The sequence below is a fragment of the Mustela nivalis genome (assembly GCF_964662115.1).
Source record: "Mustela nivalis genome assembly, chromosome: 1".
Classification (NCBI taxonomy): Eukaryota; Metazoa; Chordata; class Mammalia; order Carnivora; family Mustelidae; genus Mustela; species Mustela nivalis.
This window is the reverse complement of record NC_139020.1, coordinates 108,543,679-108,559,844: the sequence shown is the minus strand read 5'-3', so window position 1 is coordinate 108,559,844 and position 16,166 is coordinate 108,543,679. Positions and strand designations below refer to the sequence as shown.

General features: G+C 41.8%; 1 protein-coding gene across 3 annotated transcripts in view; it reads right to left on the bottom strand.

Moving 5' to 3' along the window:
* Nucleotides 1–16,166, bottom strand: part of TPRG1 (tumor protein p63 regulated 1) — a 224,338-nt gene that overhangs the window by 175,091 nt on the left and 33,081 nt on the right. For all 3 annotated transcript variants that reach the window (XM_082694901.1, XM_082694902.1, XM_082694900.1), the window contains exon 2: nucleotides 3,670–3,743. In XM_082694901.1, coding sequence (XP_082551027.1) covers nucleotides 3,670–3,726 — 57 coding nt within the window. In that variant the 5' untranslated portion in view covers nucleotides 3,727–3,743. The remainder of the gene's footprint in view (nucleotides 1–3,669; nucleotides 3,744–16,166) is intronic.

Genomic DNA, 16,166 nt, shown 5'->3' with positions numbered 1-16,166 from the left:
TTTTGGGGCACTCATTCCTCTGTAAGGGTTTCTCTTTCTGCCTGAGATGCCTTGTCTTTCCCACCAGATGTAGCCAACTGCCCAGAGCCACATGGGCTGTGAAGCCCTTCCTATAGCTCCATTTCTCTCAACTCTCAAACGCTAAGCTCATTCCTCTTATGGAACTTGGCACTTCCATCTGTCATTTTATCCCTACTCATTTCTCAGGTCTCCATTTAAATACAACTTGAAGAAGCATTCCTTGATAACTCACCAACATCTAAATCAGGGCGTCGTCTTATTTTCTACTAGAATCCTCTTCTGTTCCTTCATAACACTTATCACAGCTTTTAAGTGAGTAATAAACAAATAATATTTGTCTGAGTACACATGTCTACAAATGCTCAAGACTGTAACTTTGATAAATTTCGAGGGCTATCTGTTTTGTTCATCATTGTAGATTCCAACACACATTGGTATTCAATCAGTATTTGTTGAACAAATTCCTCAAAGTGCTCAGAGTACTTCATATAATCTTTAAGTATAACACTTAGTCCATAATAATGTAATTACTTATCCACATTTTTATCCCCACCTCTGGAATTTTGAGCTACTCCAGTCTTGGTGAGGCAGCCCCCAAATCATCTTGTATTTTGGCAGTATTCTAGATCTCATCACCCTGTATCTTAATAGGCTTCCATCTGACTGCCACCTTCTTAGGGCAGGAAAGGAATGTTTACATTATATCCCAGGTGCCTAGCACTGTGTCTAACACACAAATGGTTTCTAAGAGAATGAGTGAATGAATGAATGAATGAATGAATGAATGGAACTTTTCCCATTTTCTCCTGACCCTCCAAAGTACTCTTCAAATGTTGGAAGAATTTTATATCCCAGCACTATGGTGTCTCATACACTTTCTGTGCACAAGTTTCCTACTTGGAGCACATCCAATAAAACCCATAACACCTCAGATTTACAGAATAGATACACAACAAGGGCATTAACTTCCTCAAAAAAATTATTTTTTTTTAAGATTTATTTATTTATTTATTTGACAGAGAGAAATCACAAGTAGTCGGAGAGGCAGGCAGAGAGAGAGAGAGGGAAGCAGGCTCCCTGCTGAGCAGAGAGCCCGATGCGGGACTCGATTCCAGGACCCTGAGATCATGACCTGAGCCGAAGGCAGCGGCTTAACCCACTGAGCCACCCAGGCGCCCCAAAAATTATTTTTTTCTCCACAAAATAATGCAGAGACCTGTAGGCATGAAGGTCCTCCCCACCACTGAGTTTAAAGGATTACATGATTTACTGAAAACAGTTATTGATGAATTTTCCAAGGAGAGGAATATTCTGTAAAGCTCACTGTAATCTGGTAAATCATTGCCAGGTAGGACCTCTGCGAACACCAGGCTCACTGCAAACACCATGTTTGCTGTGACATGGACATACCCAAGCAAGCCCAAGCATGTGACCAGGCTAGCAAGGGGTGTCCATGCCGCATCAGACAAGAAAGCTGGAGGAACAAGAGGAGCTGAATGAGAATATGACATGCCTACAAGGTACATGACGGCCTCTCCAATACCTAAGGCCTACCACCCAGTTAGGCTTTATGCATATGCCTCAGAAGAAAGACTCAGGATGGGGGTGAGATTTATTTTTAATGTGAGAAAAAACTACTTAAGAGAGTTGCACAGAAGAGAACAGGCTGCCATGGAAGCGATGGGCATCCCAGATGCCACCCCAGTGTGACACATGAATAAGAGAACAATGGTGGCTTGAGCTGTGGGGGAGTGCATAAGCATTGGATTTGGGTTTGGAGAGAGTGAGGAAGAAGTAATGGATACTGATGACCACCACTGATTGAGTTCAGGTACTGTGCCTAAGCAGTTAATCCCCCCACAACATCCTACATCATGAAGGTACTCTTACTACCCTCTGTTTCACCAAGGGACAGACTGAGGCACACAAAGCCTCAAGGTCACCAAGCTAAGGATGGCATCAGGATTCAAGCCATGGTTCATCCAATTCCAGAGCCCGTGCTTTTAGCTGCAAAGACGGCTAAAGTCCCATGCAACTCTAATACCCTGGGACTCTCTGAATATTGAGGTATCAAGAAAACAATCAATAAACTATCTCAAATGTACCTAATGGAGCTGAGTCCTTCGCCTTCTCCTTTCCCTTTGTCCTCCAGTGTAACTCCTATGCTTGCACATACAGAGCATCTAACTGGGTTTCAAGTTTACTGTGTGTCTCTGTGTATATGTGTGCATAGATCTGACAGGGCTAGTTCATTTCAAGTAACCAAGTATGTCTTTGGACAGCTCTTGTCAAGATCCAATAGAAGAGCCAATTCCAAAAATATGTTCCTTTAGTGGTTTTTTAGGGTTCTCTGCTCTGCACGGATTGACAATGTGGTAACAAGAGACATTCTGGAGACTGGATTTAATGCAACCATATGCTAGACAGAATGAGAACCCATATTGCAACAGACCAGCCGGTACATTTCCATGTTAACAGAAGCTTGATTGCAAATTACATTTAGTCTCAACAGCTCAGTTCACTGCACACAGATGCCATGGGGGACTGTAAAGTTAGCGAGATGTGGGGGAGTACAACTAACATTTTTTTTTTTTTTCGGAAAAAAAAATTCTTCAGCTGATAGAATGCCAAGGAGCATCAGCGCTGATGCTGAAAAGAAAATGCTGCTATATTTGTTTTGCCAGGAAAAGAAAAATAATCATTGTCGCGAGTTGTTAGTCAAATTATGAATACGAGCTCGGCTGGTAATTGTCTGATAATACAAACAGCGATATTGGGGCTGTCAGAGGCTGCACGCGCTGCTTGACAGCTAACATGTACATGCTCTCTGAACGAGGAGTTGGTTCACTGATTCCAAAAGTCAGGCTGACAGAAGAGTAGCTGAGAGGAGAATTTCCCCCAGGATCCTGGCCCCATGTCTAGGACTGGATCTCGGTCAACTTTCCAAAGTATGGTCAGCATCTGCCCCATGGGAAGGAGGATGTGTGGAACTGTGGAAAGAAGGCGACATGGGTTTAGATGGCTGGTCTGTCTCTTTCTTACTGTGCAACCCTAGGTAAATCATTTAACCTCTCTGGGCTTAGGTTTCTTCATTTCTAAAATGGGAATGAGAATTCTCAACCAGGTCCTTCTCCCAAGATTAGCGGGAAGATCAGCTGAAGACAGTGAACACGTAGTTCTCTATAAATGTTGAGGCTGTAAGTTGCCTTCTTGGCTGGATTTCTTTTTGTTCCCATTTTAAGAGCTGAACTGAAATGATTTCTTGTCCATTTTCTCATGGCTGGAGCAGAATTCTTTCATCTAGATATAAACACCCTTGAGTTAGAATCATTCTTCTTTTCTGCTGAAGAGTCTGGCCACAGGGCACTTCTCACAAACAGCCCAGCCTGACTCCTTTATCACACGCCTTCCCCCCAGGGAAGCTGGAGGCTTTCAGAAATTCCAATCTGGTAGGTACAATACCGTCATTCTTTCCATTCCTCTGTTCTCCAGACTCCAAGCTGTGGTAGAGATTGTTCTGCTTGACATTTCATGTTCTCCCCTTAGCCTCTAATTCCCAGAACCCCTTGCAGTTAAGTGTGGCCATCTAGCTAGGTTCTGGCCAAAGAAATATGAATATCAGTGAAATTCACAACTTCCCACTCTTACCTTTAAGTTATCTGTGCATACATGACCCATCCTCCTTCTCTTTCTCCATCTACGCATTGAGGGCAAACACGGGCCTATGAGAGAACAGAGATACACACAGAAGGAATTCAGGCCACTGAATGATGGTCTGGAGAAGAACTCCTGGCAACCTACACTTGGCTAGGAAGTGACTAAGAAATGAAGTCTACACTCTTAAACCTCTATGGCTAATTTGCTGATCGTTAAAGTAACCAGCCTACCTTAAAACTCAGACAACGGTCTAACTTATCTAATTACATAAAGGACATTGTTATCGGAAACACAGTCAGCAACTCGTCAAACACTCCCCAAGCACTTTCACACCTCCAAGGCTTTGCTTACCCGGCCATTTTCTCCCCTTGTCCCTCAACCCCAGCTATACTTGGCTACCAAGCAAACTCTCACTCCAGCGTCCTGCTCTGAAGCATCACCCAGATGCAAGGAATCTCTCTATCCTTTGGGCTTTCCCAAATACATACATACCTTTTATTTGATTATAGTGGAATTATGGTCTACGTAGGTCTCCCTCCTCTTGAAGCACGAACCCTGTCTTCTTCAAACCCCTGATTAACATCTGAGAAAGCACCCTCTCGTCTTTTGGCTCTGTCTTCATTCAGTACCCATAGGATTGTGTGCCCTGAGACTATCTTCCAGCGTAAAGATGGAGGAGTAGAGGGGCAAACATCAATGCCTCTGTAACTTAAGATGTCTTATTACAGCTCTGGGAAAGCAAGTTCTCGTCCTCATTGCTAGACATCTACCAACCAAGACCTGCACTCGACTGTTACAAATATGTGAAGAGTGGGAGGGTGTTGGTTGGCCTGAGGAAAGCAGGCATAACTTTAATGTGTTACGGGCATAGGGGAGGACCCATTAATGGGAACCTCCTCCTCCCTGCTCACCCCACTCCTCTATGCACCCCACTAGGACCCCTCGTGATCATCCTTCAAAAGGTAAGAAGCCAAGCTGTGGCCTGTTCCCTTCTGAGTACAGCTCTGCCAGTCAATCAGGGCTGCATGGAAGATACAAATTGGAGTTCTGCTCACAGCGGGACCTGGACACTCACATCAAACACTTTCCCTGTAACGTAAGGACACCCTATGGGGTTTCGCCTCTGAGAGAACAAACTACTTTAATTTTTGTTTTCCAGTGGCTATTACTGTCATTCTGTTCATTGTTTTGGTTTGGGATCTGTTCCTTCCCCCTACATTGGGGTTTTCAGAAGCTGGTTGATTTTCTCACTTTCTTAAAATGTGATATTTTGGGCGTCTCTATCGGTCACTCTGACATCCTCATTGGCATCAGCTGTTCTGAGTTAACTCCTGGAGATCACTCAGGGATATTCAGCTAGGCAGAAGGTTGGCAACATTAGAGTCCCAGAGAGGGAATGGGAAGCCCAGTGGGTACTATCTCTACTACCGATCTACTATCATTTCACATTAGTCTCTTTGTCTCTAAAAATAGGAGGGAAAATATGAACTCTGTCCCTCTAGCTCCATCAGAGCAGGGAATATGTATATTTTGTTCAATTGTAGCCCTATACCTATCCCAACACATGGTATGTGGTAGATAGTCAATAAAGATTGTTGAGTGACTAAATGATTGTTGTGAAGACCAAATAAACTAATAGACATAAAAACACTTGGCAAATCCTATGGCGTGTACACAGAGAAGCATTACTACTGCACAGATGGGAAATGCATGGACTGTCCCCAAACTGAAGAGTTACTAGGCTATTTAAAATATCAAAAGATATTTTGGCAAATATTTTTGGATGTGCATAATATCGTTGATGTGGCCCAGGGTTGCAACTGAGATGGGAGGCAGGCCAGAGAGGAGATGAAGAAAGGAGAAGGCAGTGTGGATTAGAGAGAACCAGGATGTTCCTAGGTGGAAAAGAGTAACAAGTAAGGGAGGAATCTTAAGCTCAGTTGTTCTAACAAAACAGGTTTTATTGGCTGCCCGAGAGCACTGGAATCTAGAGTAGGATAAGAGTTTTCCCAGAGTCACTATTTTCTAATATTTTCATATTTATTTATAATCAAAATCTGAAACCAAATCTGAAAAATTACTTAAGGCAGAACTTGTCAAAATAGGCCCTCAAAGCTGACATTTGAGCCAGTCAAATCTCATCTCATAGATGGGAGACTTGGGAAAATTATGTGTCTCAAGTAACTCAGCTAGAAGTGATATTCAGTGCTAGCCACATTCCTAACACAGCTTTCTGCACCATAGATTGCTAGAGAAACTAAGAATACTGGCCTATAGCAAGAAAGAAGAAAACAGACACACAAAAAGAACAAAAGTACAACCACTTCCTGGACCCCCTATGGCTCTTCATCCCCTGGCTCCAACTCAGTTCCAGACCTAACTATTTCCTTGCCCCTGGATGCTGACACCCTCACATCCTTAAAATAAATTTATCTTTGTAGCCCAGCTAGCAGCATTGGGTTTTGTTCATGGGAATGAGGAGACTTTAGCAATCTAACGACTAACTATTAGTTCCTTGAGGGATCAGGTGTCCCCAGGCTTCTAGCACAAAGCCTTGCACAGAGTAGGTACTCAGTAAAGGTAGGATATTGATACTGAAGCTTCAGGAATCATCCCTAATACCTGCTCTCCTCTCTCAGATAACTTCTCCCAGAAGGTTCTTGTACTGTAACTGCCAACATACTTGCCCCATATTGCTTTCTAAACCAATGTCTCCATGTCCCACAGCATAACCCCACTGGTTCCCATCTAGACACAGGTAGTAATGGGGGAGGTAAAGAAATTAGAGACCACTGTACTAGAATCGTAAGCTTGTTTATTGCATCAAGTTCATGAAGTGTCAGCCATAAGTTGTTGAATCAATACTGAAGGAAGTAAAAGAAAACAAAATCATCATTCTAGTCTTATGACAGGAAGTTGAATAAAATATAGTTTCCAGCCCTTAAGAGCTTACAATGTGTTGGGAGACAGATACAAACACACACAACTAGAATATGATTTAAATATTATAATAGACACAGAATAAATAAACAAATATCATAATAAACTCAGGTGCAGAGTCCTCTGAGAACTCAGAGGTTATCCCGGGACATGGGATCAAAGAAGGCTTCAGAGAGTAGGAGACATTTGAATTGGACCATGAAACACGCGTAGGATTTCCCCAGATGGCAAGAGTCAGGAAGAAGGGCATTCTAAGCAATGGAAATAACAAGTGCAGTGACAAGTAGGGGTGGACAGATGTGACAATGATAAGGGACTATAATTCATCTGGAATGACTAGACGAACATTGGCCAGACATACCCTGGAAACAAATGTCCATGGTTCATAAGTTTGGAAAATGCATCCCTTATTCCCACTTAGAAATTTAAAATTTATATTTGCTTATCAAATTGCTTTGAGAAATCAGTGAGAGGACTACATGGATAGTCCAGGAAAATATGGTGGAAATCCTGGAAAGGGGAGAGCAGAAATGAGTTCAAAGAAGGATGCAGGAAAACAAGATTGCAAATGGAACACAATCAGGACTTCTTCAAATGGACTTAAAAGGATTAGGTTTTAGCTTGTTGGACTGAATGGAAGACAATGCAACTGGAGGAGAAAAGGGAAGTATTTGGGGAAGATAACATAGATTTGGCTTCAGTCATGTTGAATGTGAGCTGGCCGGGAAGATAACCACAGATGCTGACAATACAGGTCTAGGTTCAAGAAGTAACGTAGTAGTTCAAGAAGATGCTGGACAACCAATAGAACTGTTATAGAAAATATCTAGCCCTGGACAGGGCATTGGGTTGGATGAACTCCAAAGTCCATTTGGCCCAGAGCTAACATAATTTTATGGCCAGAGGGACACACACTGAGGAGTATAGATGGTCCAGCCTCTGCCTGCTGACCACATCCAAGTAGGTAACTTCCTACAGCTGCCCATGAAAGCAAAGACAGCAAAAGCAGCTTGACATCTGCACAGATCCCAGTAAAAGGGTTTGTTTTGCTTTGTTTTGTTTGAGATTTTATACTTAAGAATCTCTATACCCAACATGAGGCTGGAACTCACAACACCAAGGTCAAGAGTTGCATGCTAGAAGTGGTTTTAAAGAAATATGTTTCACAAGGATGCCTGGGTGGCTCAGTCAATTGGGCATCTGTCTTTAGTATAGGTCATGATCCCAGGGTCTTGGGATTGAGTCCCACATTGGGCTCCTTGCTCAGGAGGTAGTCTGCTTCTCCTTCTACTTAGCTCTCTCTCTCTCTCTCTCTCTGACAAGTAAATACATAAAATCTTTTTTTTTTTTTAAGTGTCTTTCATAAGTAATATTTTGCAGTGACCCTGGTAAAATGGCTTCCTTTCTTTTGGCCTGGTATCACTGAGGAGAAACACTGGAAATATAAGATATTCAAGAACAAACATGGACTCTGGGTGTGTTCCTGGCAACGTATTCCACTGACCTTTCCTAGGGACCGGTACAGCCCGGGAGAGCCGAGGGAGCATGGGCTAGGAGTCAGGTGGCCAAGGTTCTAGTGCTGACCACCTCATTAATTCACTGTATATCCTTGTAAAAATTACTTACCTTCTATGTATCTCTATCCCTCTATCTACACCTCTATGAAATACACTTATATAATAATACTTGCACAGCATATCCCAATTTATCAGGAGGGTTCAATGATACGGGATTGTTTTGTGAAAGATAACCTTAGTAATGAAGACTACTTCATTACTAAATATTCATCCTAAACTCTTAGAGCTGCAAGGGGTCCCAGGCACTGATTAATTCAATACATGATGCCTATTTTGCAGATGGAAAACCAAGGCCCAGAGGGATCAGAGTATCTACCCAAGGTCAGACAGGAAGCAAAGCTGAGCCAGCAGTAACATGAGCTCTCTTTCTTCCAAGCCACTGCCTTCTAAAGACCAAGAGCTGGTACCAAGGCAGGAAAGAATTCATAGCCTGGAAAGAAAATGTAGTTGAATAAATAGTATTCAGAATTCAGAGCAATAAATAAAGTCTACAGTGTGAGTAGGCCAGCTAAATCTATTTGCCCCATATTCCTATAAAGTGGGCAATCTCCTTTGTGTCAAACTGAGCTGACTCCAGCTGTCTCCTTGATCCCTTGATGATTTCACACACATTATGATGGTGAACATTTTTATAGTGATATCCTCCCTAACCAGATTAAAAATTCAAACATATTTATTCTACTCTTTTCTGTAGATGCTCTCCTTTCTAATCTAAGGGAATGTTCTAGGTGGGGAGCAATGAGCTGGTTTTACTCACGACTCTCCTGACATCAAATGTGTGTAGGAGGGTTTCCCACACCAACTGATTGCCCAGCTCTCTAGTGCTAACATAGAGTTAGGGCACGTCCCACAGGCTAAGAACTCTTTCCCACAAGTCTGCCCCCACTTCAGAGGCCCGTCTTACCACCTGTACTTCTGACCAACTGGCTATAAATTCAGCAGGTTCCCACAATCCTCTCCTCAGATTTACTACTTTGCTAGAACATCTCACGGGACTTGGGAATATTTTACTATCACAGACTTATTATAAAGGATATAAATCATCAGGACTTATATCATGGGTTTATGATATCACCATGGTTGATTAACTCATTGGCCGTTGGTGGTTGACTCAAGCTCCAGCCACTCCACTTCTGCCCTTCTCTAGGAATTGGGAGATGGGACTCGAAGTTCCACCCTTCTAGTCATACCTTGATTTTTCTGGTGATGAGCCCCATACTGAAATTATCTAGGGATCCCCTGCAGCCAGTTGTCTCATTAGGAAAAAAAGATATCCTATCACTCAGGAAATTCCAAGGGATTTATAGGAGCTCTGTGTTTAAAAATTTTTGTTTAAAAAAAATACTCTTATCATTCCTATCACTGAAGAAATTACAAGAGTTTTAAGGACGCTTTGCCAAGAACTAGGGACAAAGACCAAATATATATTTCCTATTATGCGAACAGGAGCCATAGTTTATTTCTTTCCTAAACTGTGATGAGAGTCCCTAACCAATCTTCCTTGATCTTGCTTCTCCATCTTTTCCTCCCTACGGCTGGCATTGTTACTTTCCCACAGTGTCTCTGCTTCTTCCCCTCCCCATCTTCACAGCATAGAGGACAAGGCCCAAAACTGCATCTTGGCATTCAAGCTCCTTCCGGATTTGGACTCAATCTGTCCTTCAAGCCTTATTTCTTCTCCTCCCTCACCGTGCACGACGCATCAAGCTCAACCTAGACTCACTGCTAAATCCTGAACACACGTAGGCCTTCTTCACACCAGTCTTTCAATCTAGTGGACCATTCATCAGGGCCCACTACTGGTTCCCTCACACCCCCGTGGTCTTGGGTATTTCCTGTTTCAGCACGTATCTCCTTTCATAAGATCGTGATGTGTGTGCCTGTCCACTTCCTCATTAGATGCTCCTCATGTCAGCTCATCTCTCCTTTCCGCACAGTGCTCAGCTCAGTGCCCAGAAACCAAGTCTCAGAAAAATAACTTCTTTACTTGAAGGAAAACAAACATGTACACCACACCAGAAATGAAGACCATCATACAAAAACAAAACAAAACAAAACCCAGTATTGGTTGAAGAGGAAATTTTCTACTCATCTTCAGATCAGAGCTGGTAGCTGGTTCTCCAGAGAAGCACTTGGAAAAATCATTTTACCTGTTCCCCTTCTTGTATGTTCAGTTGCCTAAACCACTCTGAAGTATGTAAAATGGCCAATATCTCCAATCAGAGCAGTGTTTCCTTTCCAGACAGGAAGACTGCTGCAAAGGAGAGAAGCCACGCTTGTTTTTGCGGTCTGGGCTGCGACGATGACTCATCCCCTAAAGCCAGAGGCTGTCTATTTTGATCTCTCTATGTTCAGAGTCTATTTACGGTGGCAATTTTCTTTCTTTCTCTTTCTCCCTTCCCACCCCTGGTGACTTATCGGAATGGTCACACGCATTTGACAAACGGAACCTGTATAAGGAGGGAGAGTGCATGATTGAACATGCTTTCAGCTAAAGCCCACGAATGAATGCTTGTGTTTACAGCTCTGATGATAGGGTTCCGGTAATGACTTGGCCTTTTTCTCCTTGATTGAATATTCCCCTGGGCCTGCCAGTCTGGGTTCCTGTTATTTAATGAGGACATTGGAGCGCAACCTCAAGATGTCTGCAAAAATGACCTTTTCTTTGGGCTGATTCCAAATGCAAAGAAAAGTAGAGCCCAAGTTAGACAGGGTGCTTCTGGAATACAGCTTTGGAATTCACTTTTTCCCTCTGAAGCTCAGAAGCCTGGAATCACATACTATCAAAGCCAGAGGGAACCATAGAGGTGATCTGGTTACAAGTTTTCATTCTGCAGATGGAGAAATCCAGGACCAGAGGGAAAAAGCAAGGCACCGTAAATCATACGGCAGACACAGTCACAACAAATTCAGGCTTGGAACCTGTCTTAGAGTTGTAGTCAGTGTTCTTTTGAATGGCTGGGGATTGAAATTAATGTCTGGCTAAATGGTTGCTTAAATAAAGGAAAAGCTTCTCTTCGTTTCCCGTGTTACACCATGACGGCAGTATGCCCTGTTCTCTCTACAGTCCACACAAGAGACGGGCAGCATGAGCAAACGGACTCACTTCTCCATGTTAGCTCAGGGTCTCACTGTTGACATTAAACACCAATGTAGGAAAAGCATAAGAGCCAGTGGTGGAAGGTCTTACCTGGGACAACCTTGGAGCTCCCACATATGCCTTATTCACTGTCTTCTCTGCATTTTTGGCTTCCCTTGTGAAATGGGACATAAGCTTACTGACTACAGCCTTCTTTGGAAGTTTAAGCAAGAAAATATGATCAGAAAATTCTTGGGATATAAAGCTCTGTTCTACTTGTGAGAAGGATTATTACTATACTACTAGACTCCTATCTATGAGCTCTTACTTTCTCCAAGGTGAAAACTTTATATTCTCCTGTCAAAAGAAATCCCTTTATTCTAAAGGAGAGATTTTAAAGATAATTTTTAGCTGTAAAATTTTTACATATTCATTGTAGGCTATTTAGAAATCCAGAAACATATTTTTTAAAAAGGAAAATCCATCTATAATCTTGTTACCTAGGTATAACCACATACACATACAATTTGAATCAAGTTATTATAATTTTGTCTTTTTTGAGTTTTTTTCCAGATCATTAAATATTGGGTATATGTGTGCGTGTTATATGTGCATACTATTCCAACAGCAGAATGCATCATGATATATTTAAATGGCATAATTTCACTTTTTTAAATGTTTTATTTCAGTAAGCTCTATACCCAATATGGGGCTTGAACTCACAACCCTGAGATGAAGAGTTGCATGCCTTTCTGACTAAGCCAGCCAGGTGCCCCTGACATAATTAGTTTTTAACACTTAGGGAGTTTACTAGGATTTCCTTAACATATGTTTAAAGACTGCATGAATTCTCAGCTAGAATTTCTCTGAGCCTTACTATGGAAAGGGCGATATGTTGTTCTCTTGTCTAAGGACATTTTATTTTCTTTAGAATAGAAAGTCATACTATCAATAATTATGCCATGGCAGAAAATATAAATCTGAACCACTCTGAGAAAAGTGGGTCATATGATCATACTACTTATAGTTATAAGGAATTTTAAGAATATCACTAACTGGAGGCAATATGGCGTAAGGCTAGAAACACATTTTCTAGAATCAGAACATTTGGGTCTGAGATCTAGATCCACCATCGTGGGCAAAAATGACATAAAGGCACTGAATCTCAGTTTCCTCATCTCTAAAACAAAAGCTATCACCTGAATCAACTGCAGAAAAGTTGAAGAAGATTATAAAGGAAAGCGTGTTGTAGCTAGAATAAACTCTCCTATTGGACAGATTTTTTTTTAATGACATTAGTGTACATTAGTGTAACGGAGCTAGATTCTCTTCACATCAGCATTCTTCACAAGGGTGTCTTAAACAATTCACATTCTGCCTGAATATGCAAATGATTACTCTGATAGGAGACAGGAGAATAAACCACTGACCCACACAAGGAGAATCTATATTTGCCCCTAGCTGGATCTCATTACACTCCACACAAAAGGATAATTAGTGTTCTCTGTAAAACTGCCCTTTAGCTTTATTGACTACTGGTTAACATAATATGCTCTAGTTTGGAAATCTTTTGGCCATGCCAGTCCTTTATCGTCTGATGATATTTGGGGCACTGGGATTATGCCCATATGGTCAGTTCTAGTCATGAAAAATAGAAGTTTAACTCTTCCAGGTACCATATATAAATTAATTCCCAATCTCCTAACGAGGAGCATGCTTGAATTCTCTGAAGCCTTGTGCTGTCTTCCAGATAGGAGAGGAATCAATGGCCCAAAGGCAGTCAAATGGTTCTCTTCTAGTTGGGTTCTTCTCTCTGAATTAGGAGAGAAAGTTTAAAATGCTCATAACACTGCAGACTAAGGCACCAAGATCTTCCCAACATGAACATCTTGTTGGAGATGTCCTATACCACACAGAGCTGACCGTGCAGTGAGGGCTTGATCACTGACTGCCTTATGAGACACTTGCCCTTGTCATAGTCATCGATGTGACTATTTTTCAGTTCAATATTTGGTTGATAAGTTTCATTATCCCTTTTATAAAAAGTACCTTAAGTATGAATCTTTGACTTATCAGCCTTCTTTGGATTTTTTTGTACACTTCTCTTTCCTTCACTGGACCTCATATAATGCCATATATAGAAGTGTTTGATCAATACTTGTGAAATGAAAAAAATTATCCCTACCTCCTTCCCACTGCATATCTGAAACAATCATACCTTTACAGTAACCCAAATTCTTTCCCTTTTTCCTTCACCTGTGTTATAGGGAAAAGAACAATAAACTTGGAATTACAATAACTGAACTTAAACGAGGTAACTGGACAAACCTACAAGTCTTTCCTATGGAGGAATGCCAATTAATATAGAAGGGATAAGGACCGCACTAGGCATGGCAGCAAGCAAAATCTACCAATAGATGCTAAAATTGGTGGATGAAAGTTTAAGTGGACACAGAATTTGAGCATGGTCTCAAAGTATCTCCTCTAAAAATATTTAGTAATCACAAAAGGGAAAACAGTAAGTGTACAGTGGAGAAACTCAGCAGATGCCACCTTTAGCAAGTGGTCAAGATTAATATCACCGATACAACATGTCAATGTAATAAACATGGTATGGCCTGAAAAGGACTATCTCCTCTGTGGATTCCTTCCCAGTGCCTTCCATAGAATCCTGAGAAAACATCAGACAAACGAAAACCGCAGGACATCCTGCAAAATAACTCATCAGTACTAGACAAAAGCACTAAGATCACAAAAGACAGGAAAAACCGAGGAACCATTCCAGATGGTAGGAGACTAAGGAAACATGACAACAGACAGTGATGTGGGAAGCGGAAATGGATTCTGGGAAAGAAAAGGGCCACTAGTGGGAAAATTTGTGAAATCTGAATAAAGTCGGTACTTCAGTGGAGAGTACTAATATACCAAGGTGAATTCCTTAGATTTGATTATTGTTCTATGGCTATTTAAGGTGTTCATGTAAAAAGGAGTTGCCTAAAGAGGATACAGGAGCACCCTACTAGTTTTGCAACTTTTTTTGTAAGTCTAAAACTATCTCAAAATAAGCTAAAAAGTACCTGAGCTTGAAGGCTGGCACTGCCACTGTCTGTGGCATCTCCTTAGGTAAGTCACTGAACGTCTCTGAACCTTATCCTGCATCACATCAACAACACTACCTTTAGTTAATGTGAGGACAAAGTAAAAAAAGAAACCTGAGCCCCTCCTCCCCTTTCTAAGATTTATTTATTTATTTGAGAGAGAAAGAAAGAGTGTGCATGAGCAGGAGGGGCCAAGGGAGAGGGACCGAGAATCTCAGGAGACTCCAAGCTGAGCATGGAGCCCTATGCTGGGCTCTATCTCAAGACCCTGAGAGCACACCCTGAGTCAAAATCAAAAGTCGGATGCTTAACTAACTGTGTCACTTAGGTGCCCTCCAAGGGTGCTTTTAAAACTATAAATTCTGGGGTGCCTGGGTGGCTCAGTAGGTTAAGTATCTGCCTTACAGCCCAGGTCACTATGCCAGGATCGTGGGATCAAGTCCCACATCAGGCTCCCTGCTCAGTGGGGAGTTTGCTTCTCCGTCTGCCCCTTCCCTTTCCCTCCTCATGCTCTCTCCTCTCTCTCTCAAATAAATAAATAAAATCTTTAAAAAAAAACTATAAATCTTTCTTTAAAAATACATTATTTTTATTATTATTTAGCTCCATTACTATTTCCTGCCCCAAACACTTAGGGTTACCAGATAAAATACAGGATGCCCCACTAAATTTGGATCTAAGATAAATAATCTCTCTAGTCTAAATATATCCCATGTAATAAGTGAAACATATTTACCTTAAAAAATCATATTGTGACTGTCAACATTGAAACCAACGGGGTATCCTATATTTTTATTTATTAAATCTGGCAATCCTACTTCTACCCAACTTCTAATTGTCAGTCCCTTTCTTTAAGACACTTCTTCCTTCCTCAAGCCTCTTTTTACACAGTGCTGATGCTCTCTGCTCTGAGGACCCTCTGGCATAAAGATCTCACCCCAGCGCCACAGCCTCAGCCTGTGCTCCAGGAGGGGACACAAAGGTTAGTCACTAACCTGGTAAAGTGAGGTCACAGGGAATGTGCAACTCAGAGGAATTTTCTCTCTGACTTGTAACTGTACAAAATTTGTTTTTAAATTTTTAGGGTATTTTTACTACCCACCCCTTAGAGCAGCCCAGTGATCAAAGTGTTACATAAATTGGTAAGCCAAAGGAAAAATATCAGAGCTACCGAGAGTGCAGATGATGCACCAGCTCTTGGGATCTGTGGGGAGGGAAGGAGAGAAATGAGGGAGCTTTGGGGCACAATGCTTTCCTGTACGTTAGCGGACCACATAGGAGAAGTATGCCTGTGCCCGTTTCCTGATGAAAAACTGAGGCTGAGGGAAGAAAAATAATTTAGACTCTCTCTAGCTTACCCAGAAATGATCACCTTTTTGCATTAGGGCCAATCATTGTATCCACATCTTTCTTTGGCATAGTAGCTGGCCATCGAGGTTCTGCTCGAAGACCATCTCTTCTGGAAATTTGTACCCCTGATTCTCCAAACCAGGCATAAGGTTTGTTTTTCTTTCCCTCCAGATTACTTTGAGAAAAGCCTAAGACCTTCACCTGGGGTCAAGGCACATGTGTCTGCATTCTCCCTTTTGGCTTTGAGGGTAAAGATTGTGTCATGTTCATGTCAAGATGTCCTCCAATGCCTCCAAAGCAAAGGTGACACTTGTGGGAAGAGGCCCAAGTCCTAGACCAGATTCCCCACTCACGTGGCATACGGGTTACAGCACCTACTTTCACAGCTACAATTTTACCAGTGGCAAATAGCTTCTGCTTATTCCCATGTATAATCACCCAGAT